General features: G+C 39.3%; 1 protein-coding gene across 3 annotated transcripts; it reads left to right on the forward strand.

Annotated features, from left to right (window-relative positions):
* Positions 1-25,212, forward strand: stag2b (stromal antigen 2b). 3 transcript variants are annotated; one of them, XM_040120393.1, is made up of 34 exons: positions 1-58; positions 2,234-2,361; positions 2,441-2,522; positions 2,705-2,848; positions 3,798-3,894; positions 4,084-4,160; positions 4,363-4,567; positions 6,135-6,286; positions 7,992-8,065; positions 8,181-8,304; positions 10,155-10,253; positions 10,448-10,527; positions 10,734-10,841; positions 11,337-11,448; positions 11,578-11,695; positions 12,811-12,914; positions 13,647-13,739; positions 13,856-13,945; positions 14,078-14,281; positions 15,071-15,141; positions 15,292-15,379; positions 15,526-15,606; positions 15,710-15,802; positions 16,276-16,450; positions 16,605-16,744; positions 16,990-17,091; positions 17,190-17,338; positions 18,540-18,668; positions 18,932-19,158; positions 20,202-20,424; positions 21,384-21,491; positions 21,582-21,708; positions 23,494-23,571; positions 24,893-25,212. In XM_040120393.1, the coding sequence occupies exons 2-34, from the start codon at positions 2,318-2,320 to the stop codon at positions 24,914-24,916; spliced, it is 3,822 nt and encodes a 1,273-aa protein (XP_039976327.1). In that variant the 5' UTR covers positions 1-58; positions 2,234-2,317; the 3' UTR covers positions 24,917-25,212. The 3 variants fall into 3 exon arrangements, with proteins under 3 accessions (XP_039976327.1, XP_039976326.1, XP_039976328.1); XM_040120392.1 differs by having other exon boundaries at positions 16-191; XM_040120394.1 differs by lacking the exons at positions 21,384-21,491; positions 21,582-21,708; positions 23,494-23,571; positions 24,893-25,212 and having other exon boundaries at positions 16-191; positions 20,202-20,428.
* Positions 25,213-25,252: the final 40 nt, after the last annotated feature.

A 25,252-nucleotide genomic window follows, 5' to 3' on the forward strand; every position in this document is an offset into this window, starting at 1 on the left:
CCAGGATTTCCTCCTCCCAGGTCGTCGAAACAACAAACCGAACTACGGAGCAAGCGGGGTGAGAGAACGTCCGAAACCGCCTCTGACCGCGACTTTTAAACTCTTTTTACCGAATTGTAGCGGAATTCAGACGGAGGCTGTTTAACAATAGTAAAAGTTACGATTCTACCGGGACTACATTTCACAACAAGGTAAGTTAGCTGTAAAATGGCGGAGAGCTATCTGGAAGTTAGTTGATTTGTATTTTGCTAGCCGTCTCGCTAGCCAGGCTAGCTCTGTGTGAGCCCAGAGCGCGGATGTCTGCCTGAACCAAGTCGCTTCGCTAGCTCGCGGTACATTGCTACTTCGGTTGTTAGCAAGCTAACGAACTGGATTTTTGGCACACCAGCGCAAAATATTTGGTTCGTAACCAAAGGAATCGTTTTATTGTTTCAAGCGACTTACTTGCACTTTATATATTTGTAAACAAAGTGTTTGTTTCTTATGCAATACGGTACTGGAACTCCCGAGGCAAGATGGAGGACGCAAGGACGTGATGTTTTTTTAGGTAACGTTAGCAGTAGCAGTTAGCATTGCTAACTAGTGGGAGTTATTCTCAGCTCGTTAATTGCAGCACATTCAGACTGGTTAGTTGTTTCGTCTTCGGCTGAGCACTGGATACGACTGGTGTGACGACAGAAGGCAGTTATTGTCCTTGGAAATATTAGTGACTGGCGTTATTGTGTACTGGCTAATATTAGCTTGCGCTAGTACAGTAGGGCTTGCGTTGTTTTGTTATTATGGTCTAACTACGATAGCGTTAGTAAACGCTGGCATGTTCCCGACATCTAACGATAATGCACTGTACGGCACTGTCGCCATTCTTGTTCAGCATTCGCAGTTTGTTTGGGTCTGAGTAGAGCACGCTGACTTTATCAAATTTCAACTAGCTGACGCTGGGGAAAGACATCAAATCCTCGGTTGCTTAGCTAGTGGCGTTAGCACCAGCAGCGCACCGGTGTCAATTTTGACAGGAGCCGACGAAGAGCATAGCCGTGTCGGCGTTCTTGGAGGGAACTGAGCCGATAGTTTGTGGCATCGTCGACTTGCAGGAATACACACAGTTTGTTTTCACAGATTAGTTTTATTTTTTTAAAAGCGTCCAGTCTAGCTTCGCAGTTACAAGTTTATGAGATACACTGCTCGATTTGGCGCCACTTTTTTCAGTATACACCCATAGAATCCCGTCGTCTTGTCATGCAGTATCACCTCACTATCAAGGAAATTGGCACATTAAAACATTTTTAAACCAGTAAATATCCCGGTTGAGTTTCAACTCAGTCAGTTGTAACGAACTCATACATAGTGACTTTGACTGACTATTTGATGGTGTGGGGAATTTTACGTCGATTATTGTATATTAATTTAGAAAAAAAAAGGCTTGAAAAAACACCCCCATTTGACACATGTGGGCCATCATTTGCATGACATTGTGAAGGAAGGTATCCCATGATTAACATTACATCAGAATTATATCGGAGATATATCTTGAAAGTCCACTCACTACTCATAATTACTATTAAAGAATGACACACTTTTTTGTCATCAGTGCGTGTACTAGGATTGAAAGACTCACCTACTGCACCCGGACTGGGTATATGATGGGTGGAGTTTACGTTAGCCTTTTCAAGACAACAGTTGTCCCTGTATTGCTTTTATTGACTTCCCTGACTGTTGGGGGGTTACATTTGCTTTTGAATTGTGGACAAAGTAAGAATCCTTATTTCAAAAGTTATGTCTACTCACCCATTTGATGTGTGTGCTATTAATTTACACATTACAACTATGCAATAGTTTCTCAGTGGCCTGCAATATCTTGTTGATGTTGATACTGTCTTTTGATTGGTTTAAATATGAATGGGGCGGATAGGGCAGTGCCATATTTGGCCATTGAGGAAGACACTCCAATCTTCATTGCATGACGTTGTCTGTAAACCAAGGGGAGCAGAGAAAGAGAGGGAGCCAATGACTAGACAGCTGAGCCTGACAGGAGCATTTGTGTACGCCCCCTGTTACCATGTGAAACCGTCCCCCCCGAATGGCATCAAAGAAACATTTACTTACTCCAGACGATGTGATTTCTTTGCACACACACACATTTGATGTTTGCTTTTGTAATATTATTTCTGCTGTGTTGAAACATGTAATAAGTCTGCATGTGTAGCTCTCTAAGTTACTCTGCTTCATATTCTAGGTCACATGCAACCTCTCCTGTCTTGTATTTTCTGAGGATCTCAAGCCAGTCATAAGTTGAAGTTATCCAGAAGATGTTACAGAAATGATAGCAGCACCAGAAATACCAACAGAGTTCTCCTATGCTCAGTAAGTGCATGCTTCCACTTGTTATTTACTGTTGAGGTTGATATGAATTTTTATTCTAATGTCCGCTTGTGTCTACCAGGGATACAGACACTCGATTCTCTTCAGACACAGACTTCTCTGAGGATCCTGATGGAAGGAGTGCAAACTCAGCTAAGGGAAAGGTATAGAAAGCAAAATGTCTCTGTGCCCTGGGCCTGGATCATGATACACTGGTCAAATAACACTATTGTGTCCTTTTTTGCAGTTATGGATATTTGTGACATATATAAAATTTGGTTTGTCTTCTCGTAATCTCTTAATTCTCACAACGAATCATTCCTCATGCTCCTCTACGCTGTTCCAGGGTGGAAAGAAGGGGAAGAAGGCAGCAGGGGAGAAAGGCAAAGGAGGGAAGGGAGCAGGTCGGTTAAATGGCCATCACCAGGAGAATGGCATGGAAAACATGATGCTGTTTGAGGTGGTGAAGCTGGGCAGGAGTGCAATGCAGGTATGAATGGCAAGATCTTTAAGATTGCCACTTTGTAAAAATCTGTTTTGTTTTTTGTTTTGTTTTTTTCAGTCATGTCAGGGTTTTCCCTAGGTTATTGTAGGGCTTAGGCGCCGTGGTGTCTTTGGACCATTATCATTACATTATTTATAAAAACCCAAAATGTTTTCTATAAAAATTGGTAAACAAGACGTATACTTAATGGATTTGAACTGCAATTTTCTCATCCCCCCATTGACATTTGAAAATGTAACAGCGTTTGGGTGCTTACCAAAATTTTTGTTCGGTTGGCGGTCTCTAGACAGCCCTCTTTCCTAGTGGCCACTAGTCAGCAGACTGAGTTACTGTAGCGAATTGATTCCTCTTTCACTTTCATTCCTCTGAGATAATTATTTTCTCTGACAGTTAACATTTTTTAGACTTCAGTCTGTTTGAGGTCATCATCTGTGACAGACTTAATTCTTGGCTGTTTGACAGATTTTCTCCCTGGTTCATTTCTGCAGTAAAGACATCATGAATTTATTTCCTCAGTGGCAGCAGAACAGGTTACAGCAGTCTTCAGAAACTCCCACAGGTTAAACTGGACTAATGGAACACTTTTAAGGCCGATTCTCTCTGAAAGACTCACTATAGACAGACTGAAACACTCACTGGCCTAATCAGGCTTCATATAACCCATAATGCAATATTTGTTTAAAAAAAGAAAAGAGAAAAACGGAGATACACTGGTACTCCCCAAACAAAATCAATATCTGTTATAATTGATGAACACGTAATTGTCAGGTCCTGAAATATAAGACAACCCCCACTTTTTTAAACCTAAGTTTCAGGAAAAAAATATTGTCTACAGTATCGTTTCTCTGGGGAAAACTTTGCATATTAAAAAAAAATGGTCTACATTCGTTATTGATTTCTGATTTTAAATGTATCTATCCAAATCTTTCTGCAGTCTGTCGTTGATGACTGGATTGAGTCTTACAAACATGACAGAGATGTTGCTCTACTAGATCTCATCAATTTCTTCATCCAGTGCTCAGGATGTAAAGGTATGTATATGTGTCTGTTTAAGTCACCCTACCCATAGATTGGCCCTTTTTAGAATGCATTGAGGAATATGTTTGATTCTTTGTGTCCAATAGAACCAGTCAGACCTATTTGGTATTCTCCACTCACTGAGTTGGTCTTCTTGACCACTTAGTAAATTGTCTTGTCTCTAACCCCTCTGCGTATATCAGGTGTGGTCAGTGGAGAAATGTTCCGCAACATGCAGAACTCAGAGATCATCCGACGAATGACAGAGGAATTCGATGAGGTAACTTCACTTTTCCAGTATAATCATGACCATATTTACTTTAAACCTCCAATGTGCCATTTTAGAATAAATACCAAATTTAGAGTTCTGGTATCCGCCAAAGACACAAGAACTTGCTAACTTTTTGCAGGATAGAGATAGTAACAAAATGTAATAGCCAGTCGTGCATTTATTGATGTTCTTCCCTCTGCGGCCTCTGTAGGACAGTGGTGACTACCCTCTAACCATAGCAGGGCCCCAATGGAAGAAGTTCAAATCAAGCTTTTGTGAATTCATTTCGGTGCTAGTACGCCAGTGTCAATACAGTATCATCTATGATGAGTACATGATGGACACAGTCATCTCTCTTCTCACCGGACTATCGGACTCCCAAGTCCGAGCCTTCAGACACACCTCAACACTGGCAGGTAAGATGAAGTGTGTCTGTATTTGTGCGAGAGTGTGCGCGCGTATGTGGTTGTGAGAGATACATTTGAATATCAGTGTTGACTTAAAGTAATCAATGTGTTCTGTAAGGGTACAGTGTGGGTTGTGGGGGAAAAGTAGCCAGCTAGGAGCGATCTGGGGAGAAAAGGTACCCCCGGGACAGTTTTTGTCGTATAAGGTTAATTTTAGTGCTATTACACATCATTAAGGGCTCTTTTGTTGTAGGCTGAGGGAGGATTACTCAGTAGGACTGTAATTGAACAGCAGAAGTATGACTACATCAATATAGTTGGCCAACAGCTTTGTCCACAAGCAGATTTCTAAAATTTTGAAATGTTTTAACTACACTTTATAGGATATAGATTGAAAAACTTAGTTTGACGTTTAGATCGTCTGCATGTTTTATGTTTTCACAGTACATCGTCATAGGTGATACTAATTTTGCCTGATCCAAAAAAAATCGTTTTCTATAGTATTATAAGTTAAGGAAAAACTTAATATAAACCACTGATTAAAGCTACTAAATGCCCATGGCACACCAACACAGGTGTTTTCACCTATTTTAAATGATTTGACCGTCTTTTAATGTTGTTGCACATGTGAGATTAGGACAACTTACAGCTTTATCGTTGACTGCATTTGTTATGTACACAAGGGTGCCCAGGCTTTACATCAGCAGTGTAGGTGGATTTACACACTAAATTAAAGTACCAAAGGCACCTAGTGGGAGCAGATCATATGCTCTACAATAACCAGAGCCACGCAAAACAACAGCAAATATTGTTTATGCAGCAGAATTGTACGTTTTTACAATGATAGTCCATAATTTAGCAGGTGGGTGGTGTAACAACCAAACTTTCATGTATGGTTGGTTGTCTAGGAAACCATTTTTGTCCTTACCTGTCAGTGCTCATCTGTAACATGTTTTTCTTGTGCTCATGTTTTGGTGTCTACACTGGTCGAGGCAGCCAGATTGGAGCGAGTCAGTTTGTACAGAGCAATGTTAGATTGTACCCTATTTAATAAGGATTGCTTACTTGGTCTGGACAAGTTTAAGTGTATACAGATGCAGCAAAAAGTGGACAGATTAGTATTCAAAGTGTATAGCTTTTGGAGACTTTTTATAATTTCTGACATAGGATGATCCAAGGTCTAATTAGTCAAAATAAAGGGATAGCAAGTTTGAAATAATTTTCTCCCAGATAGTTTTTTATTATTGTATAGTTTTATAGTGTAATAGTAGTTTTTTAATTTGCCATATTTCATCATGTTTTAAGGTTAGGTCACTCAAACATTTTTTGTTCTGTACTGCCACTTGGTTTCCTAAAGATTACATTTTATTAAGGTGTTAGTTTATGTTGCAAATAATTGACACTATAGACAAACCCAACGTGGCAAATCAGGTAAGCTCACACACTTAATGTTGTAAGCCAGTTACTAATTATTTCATTAGAGTTATTGCTATCTGGATTTTTTTTTTTTTTAATTCATTTATTTAAAATTTTTTTTTTTTTTTAAACTTCTTGATCTTGCTTGTACTTTTGACAGCCATGAAGCTGATGACAGCCTTGGTGAATGTAGCTCTAAACCTGAGCATCAACATGGACAACACCCAGCGCCAGTATGAGGCAGAGAGGAATAAAGCGGTGCCCAAAAGGGCCAATGACAGGCTAGAGCTGCTCCTGCAGAAACGCAAAGAGGTAAGGATGGCCACATGGCAATTTGCTGCCTTTGTTCTAAAATAAGCACACGCCTTTTTCATTTAAATATACATACACATTGGATGATTCAAATTCTAACTGGATTGTAGATTATAGAAAGAAGGCAGATGTTTTGGTGAATTTTGGTTTTAATAACTTAATTAGCTTTACAAGATGAAATTGCAGTATTTTGTAAAAACTACTTAAGCCATCACCCAAAAAACCTTAACGTTAGTGGAGTGGAGCAACAAACTCTGGCAGTAGTGCACAAGCTGACCAACCAACACACTGCAACATTTCACAAAACTTTCAGCCAACTCTGGCCATTGAAGAAAGTAACTTAGCTCGTGTCATTTCAAAAGCCCTGCAACTGTACAGAGTTGGGGGGAAAATTATTGGTTTCACTGGTACTAGCGTTGCAGCGGAGACGTTCTCCACTGCTGGAGAGAGAGCCTTAGTAACAATGTAGTGGTGGGCTCCGCTTTGTTCCATTCCAAATCATATAGACCCTCTTTCTGTTTACAAAAGATATTTAGCCAGTGATGTTGGTCAGTTAATTACATTTTCATTTAATTATTCTCATGTAGGCAGAAAACTGCAACACTCCTCCAAATCGGTGCTATTGCCCTTTTTTTTTTTAATGCTGTGCGTTTTCAAACTTTTCCCTCCTTTTTTATGTTTGTCAGACAGTGGGCTTGATCAAGATCAGTTCGCTTAACTGCCAGTTATGTTTCATATTGGAGTTTAGTTGACTAGGGACACAAATTAATGGTTTGGCACCCAGTGATTAAGAGTAAGCTGCTGAAACGTGTGCCCGTCTTTCTGTTTATTGAATCAAGAATTAATTCTTAATCAAATGATCAGGCCAAGAATCAAAAATGACAGTGGTTGGTTTAATTTATGATTCTACTGGACATCCAAGGTGATTAGACTAGTCACAGTGGTGAATTTTCACACCTTTACTAGACACTAATGGTCCTGACATTCCACACAAAGGCTTCAGAACCCAGCCCCTTCTTTTCTGACCAGATAAAGAGAACAGTGGTCATTGATTGCAGATTTATAATTGCAGGCAGAATTAAATGTCAGCAGTCATATTCTGATATGAAGGAAGGTTTAATAATGTCATATAATGTACATATTAATATCTATCATGATGTAATCAAAACATTACTCAGCCCTTATGGCAGGTTTTTGTGTGTGTGTGTGTTTGTGACAAGATTTGACACAGACTTCAATAAGAACGACAACTGAAATCAGCATTGATCAAATTTAACCATTGCCCAACCTGCAGGCTACATCCTCCTATACGCTACTTTGTTCAGGCAAATCCTGAAAGGCCATTCCAAGTAACACACAAAAGAGTGAATAATTGTGAATTACTCTAGCCTGTGACCATAAATCTGTTCCAATTTTAGAACTTCAACACCTCTGTAGGTGGCGAACCCGTAGTGACTGTGTTAGTGCTGAGTGTTATTCAGCTAGCATTGTCATTTTATTAGGTTATATAACAGCTGGTCCCACCGGGAATCCATCTGTTACTTCACTGTGTAGCCACACCACAGCATGGTGGCATAGTTGGCTGTCACACATGTCTTGTTATGTTAACAATACCTCCTGGTCACATCTTACTGTAACATTCTAGTAGGTTAGGCTTTAAGTTTGACCAAATAAATGTGCTCATGTGTTTCGTTTTTCATTTCAGCTCCAAGAAAATCAGGATGAGATTGAAAACATGATGAATGCAATATTCAAAGGAGTGTTTGTTCACAGATATCGGTATGGCTTCATTTATTGCATATAAATCTAATTTTGATACTTCCTTGGTTGTTGATATTGCTACAGAAAACTCTTATTCGTGTATACTGTTTAACAAAGAATGATGTTTTAACAGTGATTCGATAGCAGAAATCAGGGCAATCTGTATAGAAGAGATTGGAGTGTGGATGAAACTCTATAGCGATGCCTTCCTCAACGACAGCTATCTGAAGTATGTGGGATGGACAATGCATGATAAGGTGGGTTAGAGAGATGTTTCTTGAGTTCTTTTTTTTTTTTGGTAGTTTCTTTAAAGTCCCTGCACAGCCATGGTTCACAGGTGTTTCCACTTTGTTTTCCTGACCTCTACTCAGGACTGTGTGGGCATGCACAGACTGAGCCTGATTTGATATATCCCTCACTCTCCTGTTAGTTTTGTTGTGCCTGTTAGTGTAGGACAACTTAAACCTTTCAATTTTGTTATTATACAATTCCCAGCTTAACTGTGCACAACATCAATCTGAGCAGATGTCTAATCAGCCAGTAAAAAACATATGTGTGGGTGTGCAGGGCTGTTATGGCCACAATCAGTGACTCAATTGTAAACAAAGTGATGCCACAAAAAATTAAGAATTGGGGATTGAAACCAGGGGCCTGTACTACGAAGCAGAATTTGTGGTTAGCGAGGTAACTTTAAGTTTAACCCTGGGTTTTCAGGGGTACGGCTTACTTCTCACTGGAGTACATCGAGAAGGTAACTTACACTGCACACCTGACCTGCTCGGGAGCAGGTAATGGTCAAGATAACAGATAACAGATCAAGGCGTGTAAAAGCACCGCCTACTGACAAATCAATTCTCTTGGAAAATGCTATCACCATTCGTAGAAGACCCAATTGAAATCAGTGCGTGGATCGTGAGTGGGTCTCTTAGCAGGGCAAGACTGTTCAGAGACTGGCAAACCCCTTTGGCTTTCCCTGACTTTTTTTTTTTTTTTTTTTTAAATATAAATATGAGCGACCCTCATTATTGCAGAGGGCCAGCTCCTCAGCAGGAGTGTACTCCTGTGTAGAAGGGCCCCGTCCTGTCCTCTTCGTTTAATTTTTTTCCCTGTGGGTTGCAAGCAATGACAAAGCCATTTGATTGTGCTTTTGTATACCAATATCATCTTACAAACTGAGCACTAAGGCCTCGTACTTGTAATTATAAAATATGAAAATAAGCCTTTTTACTGCTTCGAAGGAAAAAGAAACGTGCGATTTTTGTGTGTGTGTGTGTGTGTGTGTGTGTGTGTGTGTGTGTGTGTGTGTGTGTAAAAAATTTATTTTTATTTATTTTATTTATTTAATTCCAAATCCGTTTGGTACCAATGGGATTGCATCTGAAAGAACAAAGCTAAAATTGTTATACACACCACAACAATACATCTAAGCAACAAATTAATTTAATTGAATACACACATGTAATCATAGTCAGATCTACTTTTGCTTTAATGATGAGGCGGTGACATAAGCCTATTAACTTACGCATTCACACAGTCTTTTTTTTGGGGGGGGGGGGGGGCAGCTGTCCTTACTGCATTTGGCATCTGCAACTGTTGCTTTTAGCCTGGATTATGTGTTTAACTTCTTCATATTTGTCTAGTATTATAGTTAATAATATGCCACTCGGCTGCCAGCACACTTGACCATGTTTGCAATTGGTCACGTGCTGCAAACACCGCCCCTTTCTGAAAAGGGAATTTACTGAATTTACTTGCTGAGTTGATAATCACCGTCGTGCGACTGCTTAGCATGATTACAGTTGTTAGGCATAGTGAAGCCAGATAACAAAAAGATATCCTGGGTATGATGAACTTGCTTCGTGGTACAGGCACCTGCTGTTACTCCAGCAGTTTTTTTTTTTTTTTTTCTTTTCTTTCTTTCTGGTGTTTGTTTGGTTTATTTCAATTATTTTTATCAACACAGGAGAAAAACAGGTGTATATTATGAGAAGTTGAGAAACCTTTTTTCATCTTGGTCAAACACCTCTTCTATGTCTAAAAAAATTACTGATTGCTGCTGATTACTGCAGTAACCGATAAATGATTGGTTTCTGATTCTCTATTCCAGCAAGGCGAGGTACGTCTGAAGTGTCTGACAGCTCTGCAAGGTCTCTACTACAACAGGGAGCTCAATGCAAGATTGGAACTCTTTACCAGTCGCTTCAAGGTCAGTGCCACCTGCTGGACAACGTAGATACAACAGCTCCGACTATATTGTTTCACATGCTCATACTGCAACCAACACTGGGTTTACACTCTTTGGACTCATATTTTAGATCTTATTGACATAATTTCATACTCTAATGAAATTACTCCTTTTAGTCCAATAACTCATTAAATCTGTTATCTCTCTTTTCTCAGGACCGTATTGTCTCCATGACTCTTGATAAAGAGTATGATGTTGCTGTACAAGCAATTAAACTACTCACTCTAGTCTTGAAGTAAGTGGCTTTTTTCTTGATGTTATCTGATTATTGCTGCTGTTGTCCAGCTTTCAGGTTGCTTACCACATAACAGTGGGACTTGGTCTGTATGTGAACGGCAAGCCCTTGTACATAGTTTTCATGAATTATATGAAGTACATGTGTGCTGCTTGCAACTAGTTTAGTAACTAAAGTTGACTGACTCTTTGCATTTGTTTCTGCAGTAGTACAGATGAGGTGTTGACCCCTGAGGACTGTGAGAGTGTCTATCACTTGGTCTACTCAGCACACAGGCCTGTTGCTGTTGCAGCTGGAGAATTCCTCTTTAAGAAGTATGTCAGACATAAATCCAAAATTATCATTATATAGTGGCTAAAGCTGAACACAGAAGCATAAAACGGGTTCAGGAAAAGTAATGTAGAGGGAAGGAGGAGAATAACGAGGGATTGGTCACAGTTTAATGGAACTTTTAGGACAAGTAAAAGTTCAAGATTGCTAATATGAGACGAAAATTGTTATTTAAAAGAAACACACATTCAGTAAATCTGTTTGCATACAAACAAAACATTGTAGCTTCAGCATCACTGCAATTTTTTCTCAGGTTCATCCTGGCAGTCATTCTGTTTGGGAACTTCAGAAGTCTAGTTTGTAAAGTTGCTCAATGATCGGTTTCTGTTGGAAGTTGAATTTAAAAGGTCAGTCAGTTCTCGGCCTAGCTTATGAGTTTTAATTTTGAAGGCCCCATGCTGCTTCTAAAAAAATGTAGTAGGAGGATTATGTGGGGGTTCTCTTGTTTGTTACCCAACTAATGAATGATATTCTCACAGATTGTTCAGCCAACGGGAACCGGAGGAGGAAGGTGCCCCCAAGAGAAGAGGCCGACAAAGCCCCAACGCCAACCTCATTAAGACCACTGTCTTTTTCTTCCTGGAGAGTGAGGTATATGATGGGTTTTGTTTTTGTTTCCTCTCTCTCCATCCTCAGACATAGGCTGTCATTTCTGACTTCATTGGCAGTATGTAAGCAGTCTGAATCAATAGCCTTTGGTGTGAACACCTCTCTCCCTAGCTCCACGAGCATGCAGCCTACCTAGTGGACTCCCTCTGGGAATGCGGTGCAGAGCTACTGAAGGACTGGGAATGTATGATCAGCTTACTGCTAGATGAACCATTACCAGGAGAGGAAGGTATGGTACTGGTTTCTTGCAATCCTATGTTGCTGGTATGCAGTTCAGGGCAAGAACATAATATAATGACATGGCTGAAAGTGTTGGTACCCTTAAACCTCATTGAAACAATTCTTTGTTCTTCCTGGAAAGTGTTGAAATTAAAAGCTCTTTTGTCATGCATACCTTCATGCCTGTAGTTTTCCATAGAATAAAACAAAGAAGCTGTGAAAAGAGCTGGATTCTTGCTTATTCTACAGCGGTAAACCAATAGTGTCCAGTTGCACCATACATTACTTTCTGAATGAATGTGGGCTCCATGGAGAAAGACCCGGCTTTTGAAACAGAAACATAAAAAATGTTGACAAGCCACAGTGCTTCTGGGAGAGAGTCCTTTGGACAGATGAAGCAAAATTAGAGCTTTTTGGTAAGTCACATCGACTCTATGTTCACAAAAGAAAAAATGAAGCTTTCAAAGAAAAGAACAGCATCCAGCCAGAAACATGGAGGCTCAGTTATGTTAAGGGGTAGCCTTTCTGCCTCTGGCACAGGGTGCATTGAATCTATGCAGGGCACAATGAAATCAGAAGATTATCAAGGCATTGTGGAGCGAAACGTACTGCCCTGTGTCAGGGAGCTCTGTCTAAGTCACAGGTCACGGCCTCTCCAACAGGATAATGGCCCAAAACATACATCTAAGAGCAGCCAAGAATGGATGAGAGGAAAAAATTGGACCATTCTGAAGTGGCCTGCTATGAGTCAAGAATCTTAATCCAATCGCACATCTAAGGAAAGAGCTGAAAGAACTGGAGCAGTTTGTTCAAGAAGAGCTGAGAAGTGCAGAAGTCTCATTAACATCTACAAAAAGCACTTGCATGCATCAGTTGCCTCAAAATCACATGCTACAAAGTATGACGTGAAAGGTCCCGATATTCTTGTTCGTTACATTGAAAATCTCAATCAAAAGCTATTTGTCTGTTCTATTAAATATGTAATAGCAAGAAGTGGATGCCAAGTACTTCTGTCATTTTCAACTAATTCAGAGAAAATTTTTGTTTTTCCTTTATAAGTGTAACGGTAACAGCACTTTCAGCCACGTCTTTAAGTGGACCTTGATTGTTTTGTGTTTTTTGTAGCTCTTACAGACAGACAAGAGACAGCCTTGATTGAAATCATGCTGTGCACTGTACGCCAAGCTGCTGAATGCCACCCACCTGTTGGAAGAGGCACGGGGAAGAGGGTAAGAGTGGCTAGCACACTTTAAATAGTAGACCAAGGTTGGTTAAAGGATAATTCAGGTTTTTACTAACATGGCCATTGCTGTCCTGGGATTGCCTGGATGACAGCTTTGTTGAACACTGGCCACTTACTTAACTTTAGAGCTGGGTCAGCAAGCTGAACCCAAACGCAGTTAAAACGTCCTTCTGACAGTACTTGCGCTAAAGTTGAAATTATTGTTTTCTATGCAAAGCTGCAGCTTTGTTTGATGCTTGAACATTGTGATGTTAGGTTTTGGATAACAGAGCCTGCAGAACATTAAGAGTATGTGTAGTGATTTTCACTCTGGACAGTTGAATTTTCAAAATCGGAAATTATGAGTGAATTTCTCACAATCTAATAGACATTGCAGTGTATTTGTTATTGTGCTGAATGGACACTTATATTTCATATTGGGTTTGACTGTTGGTCCTTGCTTTGGCCCTTAAATATGTATTTTAGATCAGCTCTGCTGGGCCTTTTCCATGAATTAGGTTCAAAAGACTTGTTCTGGATATAAATTTGTCGAGGAAACATAGTTTTAAAAAAACTGAGAGAAAATGGCAGTAATAAAAAGCCTAGCTGAGGTAGAAATTAACCAGAAATGGTCAGGTAAATGAGTAAACTGTACAAAAAGAAGAGAGGAGACTTTTTCAATGCATGAATGGAAACTAGTTGTGGGCACAAGCATATAACGTGTTGCATCTATGATCAGGTGATGACAGCTAAAGAGAAGAAGACTCAGCTGGATGACAGAACCAGAATGACAGAGCTGTTTGCTGTGGCTCTGCCCCCTCTACTGGCCAAGGTTTGTTACATCAACTCAATGTTTTTAATAAGCACTCTTCGTAAGAGCTGTTGGCTTCAAATCTGTATTCATCGATCAGAAAATAAAAGACATTTTGTTGAATTGTTTGTTCACAGTACGCTGTGGATGCAGAGAAGGTGACCAACTTGTTGCAATTGCCTCAGTTCTTTGACCTGGAAATTTATACCACAGGACGTCTGGAGAAGGTAAGACAGTTATCATAGAACAGCGATCAAATTAGTAAAAAACTGAATCAGTTTATTTAACATAATAATAGAGGTGTTTATCTTCAAAATTGAGTATCACACATGATGTGTCCCTCTTTCTGTCTAATCCAGCACCTGGAATCCCTGCTGCGTCAGATCAGGGAAATTGTGGAGAAGCACACAGACACTGAAGTTTTGGAGGCCTGCTCCAAGACTTACCATGCCCTCTGCAATGAGGAGTTCACAATCTTTAATAGGGTGGACATTGCCCGCTCCCAGCTGCTGGATGAGCTGGTTGACAAATTCAACAGGCTACTGGAGGATTTTCTGCAAGAGGTGGGAGTGACAGGATGCATACGTCAGCACTCCTCAGCATGCATGTTTATTCTCATTGCTCTTTTGGAAATTTGGGCCTAGTCTTCTTTCACCCAACCTCCGTACCACCTAATATTATTACCATTAGCCTTGGTTGTTATGTATTGTTGCATAAACGTATCTTGTGGCCTCTTTTTTTAATTAATTAATTAGTTTATTTATTTATTTTGTATAAGTACTCTAATTGTCACTTAAAATTCAAACTTTGATTCATTTGCAAATAAGTTATTTTAAACAGTTGAAGGTGTGTCATTAGTCGATTGTGTTTGGTCCTATTTTTTCTGGGTAATCCCAACAAACTTTACAGGGATGTTTATGCCAGAAAATTAACAGGCCTCTTTCAGTGTTTTTTCTGTTAGCCTTATATTACGTCATCAAATGCAAAATAGCATTACACCTTGGATTTCAGCTGGGCTCAGGAAGTCTTTTTTCCCAATTGTTGGCAGCAATTGTGATGATAAAGCACAGAGCATTAAATTAAGTAGACCAGTATTTCATGTTTTTATAAAGACCAATTATTACTGTACATTAACAGCAAACATGCATAAATACTTAAATAACATACTGTATATGAGAAACAGTGGGAGAAAGCTTGATCAAGTAGTGTGTGAAAAAGCTCATATATTTTTGATTTTATCTGTAGAATCTGAAAACTTGAATTTGTGTCCGTTCTAGATGATTCAGTCTTAATCAGACAATTAAACCTCCTGATCCATAAAATTAATTCAGTTGCACATTTTCACTTTCCAGGGTGAAGATGCTGATGAAGATGATGCATATCAGGTTTTATCAACTCTAAAGAGGATCACAGCATTTCACAAGTATGAAATTTATCTTGAATACCTATTTCTTCATATACTTCATATCCCTTTTTCACTTCTCCTGTGCCCTCTCCAGGTAAAAAAAAAAAAACCAATTTCCCTGTGTACATGTTTCTGAAACTGACTGAGACTTTTTCAAATATATTGCAGTGCACATGACCTGTCAGGGTGGGACCTTTTCACCAGCAACTTCAAACTGCTCAACACAGGCATAGAGAATGGAGACATGCCTGAGCAGGTTATTAAATATACACATGCACCAAGTGAAGTTATACAATTCAACACTTTCAGTTTTGTCAATACAAAGAAATATTAACCTATGTAGGATTTTTAAAAATTATTTTATTTTTATTTTCTCAATCTATTTATTTTTCTTGTGAGCAGATCGTCATCCACTCGCTGCAGTGTACCCACTATGTGATCCTGTGGCATCTGGCCAAGTTATCTGAGGGCAGTTCCAGGAAGGTGAGATCTCCTAAAGCCAAATTCACTGTCTCTATTCTGCACTGTAAGGAGTTAAAGTGTGATGTTAATAAAAAAATCTGTGACTGACTGTGTTTTGAATCAGGATGACCTGGTGACCCTGAGGAAGCAGATGAGGGCATTCTGTATGATGTGTCAGCGCTACCTCACCAATGTCAACACAGCCGTCAAAGAACAGGTGACCCAGACATGAGGACAACAAATTTGCAAGTGTAGCAGTAGTGATAAAATCTGCTTAAAGAAAGGACAAAAAATATAAAATGGGGATTATTAACAATCATTCAGGGGTGGCAAAACCTTTTAACTCATAAGAGCTGGTTTGGCTGCCATTCATTGCAGCAGCAGTGGATTTTTAAGACACTAAGTGCAGGTAAGAATGGTGTTATCACATGAGAAAATGACCTCTCGGCATACCTGCAAATCCTCTATTTGCTTTGATCATATATGATGAAAAGGTCTTTGATACAACTTGGTGCTGAAGCGGTCTGTGCCTTACGACTGATGAAAGAAGTCAGTTTCACAAATCCAAAAGATGTTTCGTGTAATTATACTCAGAAACCTAGTTTAAAGCCTCATGCAATAATTGCTTTTGTATAGCACTTGTGCAAACTGAGTTATAACGTATTGTCCTTTTTTTCTGTCCTCCTACAGGCATTCACCATCCTTTGTGATCTCCTGCTCATCTTCAGCCACCAGATGGTGTCCGGAGGCAGGGAACACCTGGAGCCCCTCGTCTATTCCCCGGAGGATTCGCTGCAGTCTGAACTACTCTCCTTCATCCTGAACCATGTCTTCATAGACCAGGATGATGACACAAATAGCACAGGTACAAATGCAAATGTGCAGTTCTAGAAGCTCATTTACTTTATGCTCTGCTCCAATAGGCAAGGAGAGCAAGTAGAAGGACAGTTTTTCAAATCAGCCAAGGTACAGCTTGTAGAACTAGTTCTTTTCTTTTATCTCTCTTTCTCTCTCTTCAGATGGACAACAGGACGATGAGGCTGTAAAGATTGAAGCTCTGCACAAGAGGAGAAACCTCCTGGCTGCCTACTGTAAACTGATCATCTACTGTGTGGTAGAAATGAAGACCGGAGCGGACATCTTCAAACAGTACATGCGGGTAAGTTAAGTTTTAACCTTTTTAAATGAAGTTGTACATTTTAGCCATGCAGTGTACATCTTGAATAACAGACTTTTAACTAACACATCTGTCAATGCAGGATTTAATGCATGGTTTTTATCACATAATTGGAGATGTAAATCAGCATCATCATCATCATGTATACAGATATGTAATCCTTCATGACCCAGTAATGTTTTGTTTTTGTTTTGTTTTTGTTTTTTTTTTTCTTTCTTTCTTAACAGTATTACAATGATTATGGTGACATCATCAAGGAAACTATGAGTAAGACTCGGCAAATCGACAAGATTCAGTGTGCCAAGACACTCATACTCAGTTTGCAGCAGGTCAGTGTACACACTTGGTCACTCATTAATTCATTCTGTAATTCTGACAATTTTTAAAAGATTGTTAATCTAATATTTTCCATCTCTCTTCCTGCTAGCTGTTCAATGAAATGCTTTCTGAACTGGGTCATGGGTTTGATCGCTCCTCCTCTGCATTCTGTGGAATCAAAGAGTTGGCCCGTCGTTTTTCTCTAACCTTTGGTCTCGACCAAGTCAAAACCAGAGATGCCATCGCTATGCTGCACAAGTAAGGTTTCACTCTGCTCTTGTTAGATTGCATTGCTCTTTTACATTTTTGGCCTTGCAATGGGGAACTGTCATGTCATACAAATTACTCCATGAATTCTGTGCCTCCTCTTGCCATGTTTTTTCTTCCTGTGGATTTTGGAGAGGATTATGTGATTAAAATATAGCAGTTTTTCCTATTCCCATGCACTAAAAATATTGTAGAAAAACATGTACAAACAACATCAGGCTGTTCAAACACACAGAAGAGCAACAGTGCTATAAAAACAAAAGAGGTCTGTTACATGCGCTATGTAAGAAACCCACGCACGAATGATAAGAGTTCTTAAGTGGGGAAAATTTTGGACCAAAATTTGTAACACAACACTAATTTTGCTGCAGCATTATCCTGTATTTCCCACCAGTTGGTGTAAAAGTAACTGGTGTAGTGGCAAAATAAGAAAATATTGTTCATGCAGTCTTGACCTTTTTGGATGATACATGTTGTTTCTTTGAGCAGTGATGGAGAGTTGAGTGTATAAAATAACAGTCCTCCACATTTAGTAATTACCCCATTTATCACATTGGCTTTGTTTCTCTCGTGTGGATTTTTAAATTATATTCTCAGTCAGGTTCCATGGAAGCCGGTGTATGCACATTTGAGATTTTTGCTTGGGTATCGCTTACACTTGTGCAAAACAGGGGCATGTTGTGTAAAGGGTATTGCTGGGTGGACACAGGCATTTAAGTAATAAAACACAGTCTGAAAATTCTGCTTTGTTTCAACCTAGTGTTTAACTTTTTCATCTTAATTTACCTAAATAAATCTTTTTTTTTTTTTTTTTTTTTAAACAACCTCTTTTTCAAGGGAGACGTAGCCAGCAGCTTTATAAGTTTTAGACAGGACAATACAACATCAGGTGCACAAGTAAAACATTACTAAAACCAGGTGATAATGTATTAACTGTTTAAAGTTGGAGTTTTAAAAGTGATATAACATAGCATTAGATTGTAGCACAACGGTGCTTAAAATCACAAGGGTTCATGTTGAAGCAAGAAAACAAAAATTAGATATCCTGACTGGTTTTTGCAATGCTTTAGACTTTGAATTTTCACTACACAGTTCGGATCAGGTATTTTTTTTGTTTTATATCCAATAAACCAATTCTTTTTCTCTGCTCACTGTGTGACATTCTTCCTTGCTGTCTCTCTGCAACTCTCAGGGATGGTATCGAGTTTGCGTTTAAGGAGCCTAGTCCCCAGGGAGAAGGAGGCCCTCCCCTCAACCTGGCTTTCTTAGACATCCTCAGCGAGTTCTCCTCCAAGCTCATGAGACAAGACAAGAGGACTGTGTAAGTTTTTTTGTTTTGTTTGTTTTTTTCGTTTTTTCCCTTTTCTTCTACTGAGCTGACAGGTGGGAGGCTTCAGTGTCTCAGTGCAACAGGTGTTTGTGACAACTGGTGCAACTGGTGCTTCTGATGCTCAAGTGATTGTTATGAGGCTTTTTTTTTACCCTCCACTTGGAATGTGCACCTGGTTTTTTGTGTAAAGTGTGGTTTCTGTATGCATGAGTTTTTATTTCATCTTGTCTATGTGACCGCCCGCTTTTCCCCAGCCACATGTACCTGGAGCGCTTCATGACGTTCCAGATGGCACTGCAGCGAGAGGACTGTTGGCTCCCCCTCATCTCCTACAGGAATTCCCTGCAGGCTGGTGGTGATGACGATACCATGTCAGTGATGAGTGGTTACTCCAGCAGAGGGTCTTCCATTCGCTCCAAGAAGACCAAGCCTCCTGCTGCTACAGCTGGAACTTCAGCAGCCAAGAGGAAACTGCCCGAAGGTATAGCACACTCAGGAATCAACAAAATCATTAATAATATTTAATACCAGGGTTAATAATGGTGTTTTCTTAGCTCTTTTTTTTCACTTCAGAGAAAAATGGCTATTTACTTCTTTTTAATCAGTGATGACTGCTTCATAATTTTTATTTTTTTTTAAAGGTTTAAAACTGGACATCAACAGTTTTCTGTTAACTATAAACGACAGTCAGTTAAACTCCTCAGCGTCCATCAATGCACGAACACACTGAGAGCAGGTCTTTATGAGAACCACATACAGTACATTATAGCCCTGCCCAACCATGATATTACAAAAGCAGAGTCAGAGCCCAGATTAACCCAGATGCGTTTCTGTCAGCCTGGCTCAGCCAGCAGAGTTGATGGGTGAGGAGATTAAAGAGCAGATGGTAGCAGAGAGTCAAAAGAGTCAAACTGCTCCTTACCAATCAGTGTCACTTAAATATGTCTCTGTCTGTATGTTTGCTGAAGACCTTTTTTATGACCAAGTATTTTTGTAGAATCTTAAATGTTAGAACATCCTGCAAAATGCAGTGCTTGGCGGGGAAAAAGCAGTGAGCAAGGCTGACAGTATAGTACAGTCAAAATCAAATTGTTGCTGTCAAAAACACTTTGATGTTAGTAGTTGCAATTCCCTTTGTTGTTATCTTAGTTTTAAATTTCACTGGCAGGATTATTTCTGGCATCCCGTCTTTCACCATGAATTGCAAATTCCTTCTGGCGTGAAACGAAAAACCACTGGATGTTGCACCCAGTACCGTATTACACATCCTTCTGAGAATACACTAAATTTGAGTTTGAAAATACTGTGCCAATATTCTGACATCTTTTTAGAGGTCCTCAGAAAAACAAATGAGAACCCCCGCCTCAGTTTAAAGATACATTTGCTTGTCTTGTTGTAGTACCCAACAACAGTGCTAAATTTGCTCAGTTGAGAAATGTTTGGCCTGTAAAACAAGTGTAACAAAACAAAAAAGTGCACGTTTGTTGCGAGTTTGTCTAACACTTGTTGGGCCTTCCCCTCCAGAGGAGAGCAGCAGCAGCAGTGAGGTGTGGCAGCAGAGCATGCAGACCCCAGTCATGATGCCGTCCCCTCACCTCACCTCCACTGCCATGCGAGACCCTAAGAGGGGTCGTGATGACAGCTACATGGGGGTCTACCCCCTCCCTCACGACCAGCAGCAGCCCCACCAACACCCACAGCACCATCAACAGACGCCTCAGCACCACCAGACACCCATGGATTACAAGTAAGTAGGCTTCAGTGTTGGATTCCAGAGGTGCAAGGAAGTGTTTCAGGGGTAACTGCTCCTGCTTTTTATAAAGTTTAAAGGAAAACAGCTTAAACCTAGAAGATTTATTGATTCCTTTTTAGGCATAACATGCAAGAAAGTTTGACAATTTTTTGGCTTAAGTGCAAAATCAAATAAAAGAACACCTTAGTAGGCCAGGGCACCAAAAAAAAGAAAAAAAAATGTTTTAACATCTTCAGCATAACGTTAGACATGAAAATTGCAGGGACCTAGTACAGTTATGTGTTGTGTCATCATTATTGTGTTCACTCTGGCATTTAATTTATGTATATAAAAACAAGTTTACTCAGGGGCTATGATTAATATGGATATTTCAGTTAATCATTCAGTTCCACTGTGCACACCATCAAACTTTTATATCATTTAATATTTTGCCAAAGCATATTCTTACACTGCTAAATTCCACAGTCCAGCATTAACTTTTCTCTTCCTTGTTTGCTGTGTCGGCTCAGCATTTCCAAAATTCTTTGACCATTTACTTTTAATTAAGTAAGTTATTTCCTTGCACCCCAACGCTTCCTACCACAGGATTTCATAAATATGACTAGGCTTATATCCAGGCCCATCACTCAGTTTGGTAGATCGCTTATTGTCTAGAATGGGATCAGAGGACTGGATTATGAGCCAGGTTATATTAAGACAGGATTCACTGTAATTTCCTAGTTGTGTGCTATTAATTTGGAGGGCAAATTGTATCGAAATGCTCGTACTTAACAGCCTGCGAAGTATTGACCCTACTGGGACGGTGACTAACTAGTTTATTTATCCAACTTGACTCTTCATAGGCACCAGGCCAGTACAATCTATATAGTTGTAACTGACATCTTTGTGGTATCTCCAGTTCAATCACCAAACATGTGGATTAAAAACATGGCTAATTACTCTTGGGCATTTAGTTCCCAGGTGACGTGGATGCTGGCTCAGAGACAGCAAGAAGAGGCACGCCAGCAGCAGGAAAGAGCCATGAACTATGCCAAGCTCAGAACCAACCTGCAGCATGCTATGTAAGACACAGACACAGCTGTACAGACGCGCCTGTGAAAATCTCATTAGAAGTATGATTCCATAGTTATATAATGGTTTTGTTCTTGCAGTCGTCGTGGCACTGGGCTTATGGAGGAAGATGAAGAGCCAATTGTGGAGGATGTGATGATGTCATCTGAGGGTCGTATGGATGACCTAAATGAAGGCATGGACTTTGACACCATGGACATTGATCTGGTGAGATGCACATTTAACTAAGTGTTTATGAACTTGTCTTTATTTCAGAATTCAGTATTCTTTGTGTTTTGATTTTTAAAATTAAAAGAATCTTTCATATAGAGCACAAACAAAATACAGTATCTTACCAGGCTTTTCGGGGTATGACCAATAACCAGTTTGTCATCAGAATTGACCAGTCTTATACCATTAGCCAACTGGTTTTCTCCCCTCGAATGTTTTGACACAAAGCTCCCAGATAAGACTCTGTAAAACCCCAGAATTTTAATTCATGTCCAATTGTGGTTAAGAAATTCCTCCCTATTAGTAGAGATTAATTTAATAAGATACAGGTGCTGAAGTGATTTATACCATCTTGTTGTCCAAACATGTCAGTTGTGTCTTTATCACCTTCAATTTTCTGCTAAGGTCTCCCTCAACTCTATTCTTCTAACAGACAGACAACAAAAGCGGCAACAAACCGGCATTTTTACATCTGTTTTAGACATGTAATCAATTATTTCTATTATTATTTGTATAATTTCTACCAATGTAACACCTGGTCTTAAAACAAGGCCACTTGTTACATCTGGAGAACTCAACATGGTCTAACTAGTTTAAAGTCGCAAAACTGGATGGGATGCCATTGCCATGCAAGAAGCAGCTGTTCAAAATCTGCAACAGCACCATCCTGTATACGTGGTTGTCGAGCAACACAAAACATGAACTGTCTTAGAAGTTAGTGTGGTGGAGATCAGGCAGTCAAAACCTTTTTTTATGTGATGTGATTTTTTTTTTTTTTTTTTTTTTAAATCATCTATTTTTGATGTTTTTTTTTCCAAGCATATTTAAATCCCAAATTTGTAAATCTAATTGGAAGCAGCTCAGCACTCATTCTCCTGCACATCCCTAGAAAAATACTGCTCTCTTCCTTTTTTCTTTTGTTTTATGGCCTAGCAGTTTCCAAAGTTTGCCAGCCCCTTAGTAGTTCCATCATTCAATTTGATTTTAATTAGAACTTAACTAACCAAGTTATCTTTCTCATGACTATGACCATAATTTATCCTGATTTAATTATTTTGAGTTACTTTATACTCTGCCTGCACTGGGGCTGATCAGTTATTTTAAGAAGAGACTGATTTGTTTAGCATGCAACAGTTAATAACGAGAATCTTGCATGTAACTTCAAAAGAGCAAAGAAGACAGAGGAAATCATCAAAAAGAAATGTTGGCTGGGGGGATGAATATATCTGGTTTTTGGTTTTTAAAAATGTGATGAAACATGTGCTCGGTCGAAAGGGCCTCGCAACTGTTGGTACAACACGAGGCAATATGACTAATTTATTCGACCATTTATGCCAACACCACAGGGCCATGTATGATGAGTGTAAAGCCAGTCCTAAATTTTATCCAAGACAAATGTCTATTTTGGATGCTTACGCTAATGCTGCACTCTATGGGAAAAGCTCCAAATGTCATGTTGAATCAACCAGTGAATTGAAAAACTGCCCTAGTTCCTCTAAATTCACTGCATTTGTTGCATGTGTGATAAATTCTTTCCAAATAGAGCTACAGGAGTTAAATGCTGCAAATATCTGCTGAAATTATATATCTTCTTTTTTTAAAATTGTAATGCATATTGCAAAAATTCAAGTTACCCTGTTGTTTTTTCCCCAGTATGGTTCAGCCAATAGTATGAGCAAAGATTGTTCAAACATTCATTGGTTTTCTGCCAAAGCAACTGTTAGAGCAAGAAAAGTTATTGGTGTATCGGCTCTAAACACTGTCTTCTTCTTTCTCCTCCAGCCACCCTCTAAGAACCGTCGTGAGAGGTCTGAGCTCAAGCCAGACTACTTTGACCCCGCTTCTATCATGGATGAATCGGTAAGGAGCATTACTTAGATTAGTTTAACCTTTTATACCCATGGACTACTCAAAATTCATTTTTGTTCTTAGACTCTTGTGATATGGAGTGTTACAAACAAATACGAGCATACTCATTGAGACTCCAGGTGTGTAATGGCTAGCTGGAGAAGCTTGTGAAGCACAGTGAGAGTAGACACAACTTGTGATTTCCTCATAGAAAATAAACACTAAAGTTAGTATAACTCTATGGAAGTAAATCGAAAATTGATCGCTTGCAACCACTTGTGTTACATGGACCGCTTGTAAGCGTGTTATATTTGGGGGGCTGAGTGAGACAGCAAAACATTTAGACGGGTTCAGTAAACCAGGCTGCATGCACATCAGCCGAATGCAACATTTCTTATTAGTTGCAAAGCTACTATTTTTTTACCTTGAGAAACCCTGGGGATTTTCTTTTCGGGTTTGTTCTCACACTGGGCTTTGAAATGCAGAGTCCTTCAGACATTGCCTCAATATAGACCTCTGTGCGGTTTTGTGTCAACTTTAAATCATTTAATTCTCACAAAAATATCAAAGCAGAAAACAGTTTTTTCACTTAACTTCTTGTCCCATTAAGCTTTTTCTGAGTTAAGAGACAATGCAGCACATTTAGATGCTCAGCTTTTGACACAACCCACTGTACCCCAGCTCAGAACAAGTCTGCCTCAGATCCATTTTTCATCTCTGAATTACTTTTCCACAAAGTTAAAAATGCTGTGGCTGTAGTTGAGATTATATTTTGAAACGGCAGAGAAAGTCCGATGCACTCAATGCAACGTGTTGTCGGAAATGTTGAGAAAAGCCAGTTGTTATACTGCCTTTTTAGCTTTGAGCTGGCTTCAGTCAAAGCATTTCTACCTTCTCACTTTCAGTTCAGCATTTTATTTTGTCTGATTTTAGACAATCAGACAAAATAGTTTGTCGGACTGTATTTTAATCTTAAATAGTGAGGTACATGACTTTCTCCCTTTGACACCTTGGCAGCAACTTGCTGTAATGATTCAACTACTCAGGTGACCCCCTGCTGTTAAGTGACGCAGCCAGTTTTGTATTAGCCAAATATGACCTTATAACTGGACAGTAGTAGACCTCAATATCTTTACACTTTATACTTAGGTCTGTATCAGACTTTCATCATTAATCATGAACATTTTCATACTGTAGATAGGCAAGAGAAAAGGACATTTTATGTTTTAGTTTTTCAGTATAAGCATGTTGTGTGCCTATCAATTTCTTTCATATTAAATGTGAGTTTTTAACTTAATAATTGTAATTAAAGCATGTGTTTTGTTTCCTCTAGGTTCTTGGGGTGTCCATGTTTTAAGCTAATATCCAGATGATTTTGACGCTGGGATAACAGAAGAGGCGCTTTGTATTTAAAGAGAATTTTAGATGCGAAAACAGAAGCGTTTTCTCTAAGAAAAAGCAAAAACATGAAAAAAAAAAATTCTGGCTTGTACTCCACGTGGACCAATGACAACCCACACTCAGTGTTGCTTGCTCAGAGAGGACTTTGTTTCAAATATTTACTTTTATAATCTTGGGTAAGCTCTTCCTGTTCAGAAATAGTGTAACAGGCCACTTCCAAACCTATTAGAAATGAGACGTGTCTGAAGAAAAATCCATAATAGCTTTTTTTTTTTTTTTTTTTTTTTTTTTC

The sequence above is a fragment of the Xiphias gladius genome, chromosome 23 (genome assembly GCF_016859285.1).
Source record: "Xiphias gladius isolate SHS-SW01 ecotype Sanya breed wild chromosome 23, ASM1685928v1, whole genome shotgun sequence".
Lineage (NCBI taxonomy): Eukaryota > Metazoa > Chordata > Actinopteri > Istiophoriformes > Xiphiidae > Xiphias > Xiphias gladius.

Bases quoted from the DNA above. Each gene is read 5' to 3' on its own strand.
- stag2b (XM_040120393.1), top strand. From the start codon at position 2,318: ATGATAGCAGCACCAGAAATACCAACAGAGTTCTCCTATGCTCA. The intron at 10,528-10,733 runs GTAAGTGGCTTT...TTGTTTCTGCAG, and splicing joins CTACTCACTCTAGTCTTGAA to TAGTACAGATGAGGTGTTGA. The intron at 18,669-18,931 runs GTAAGTTTTTTT...GCTTTTCCCCAG, and splicing joins AGACAAGACAAGAGGACTGT to CCACATGTACCTGGAGCGCT.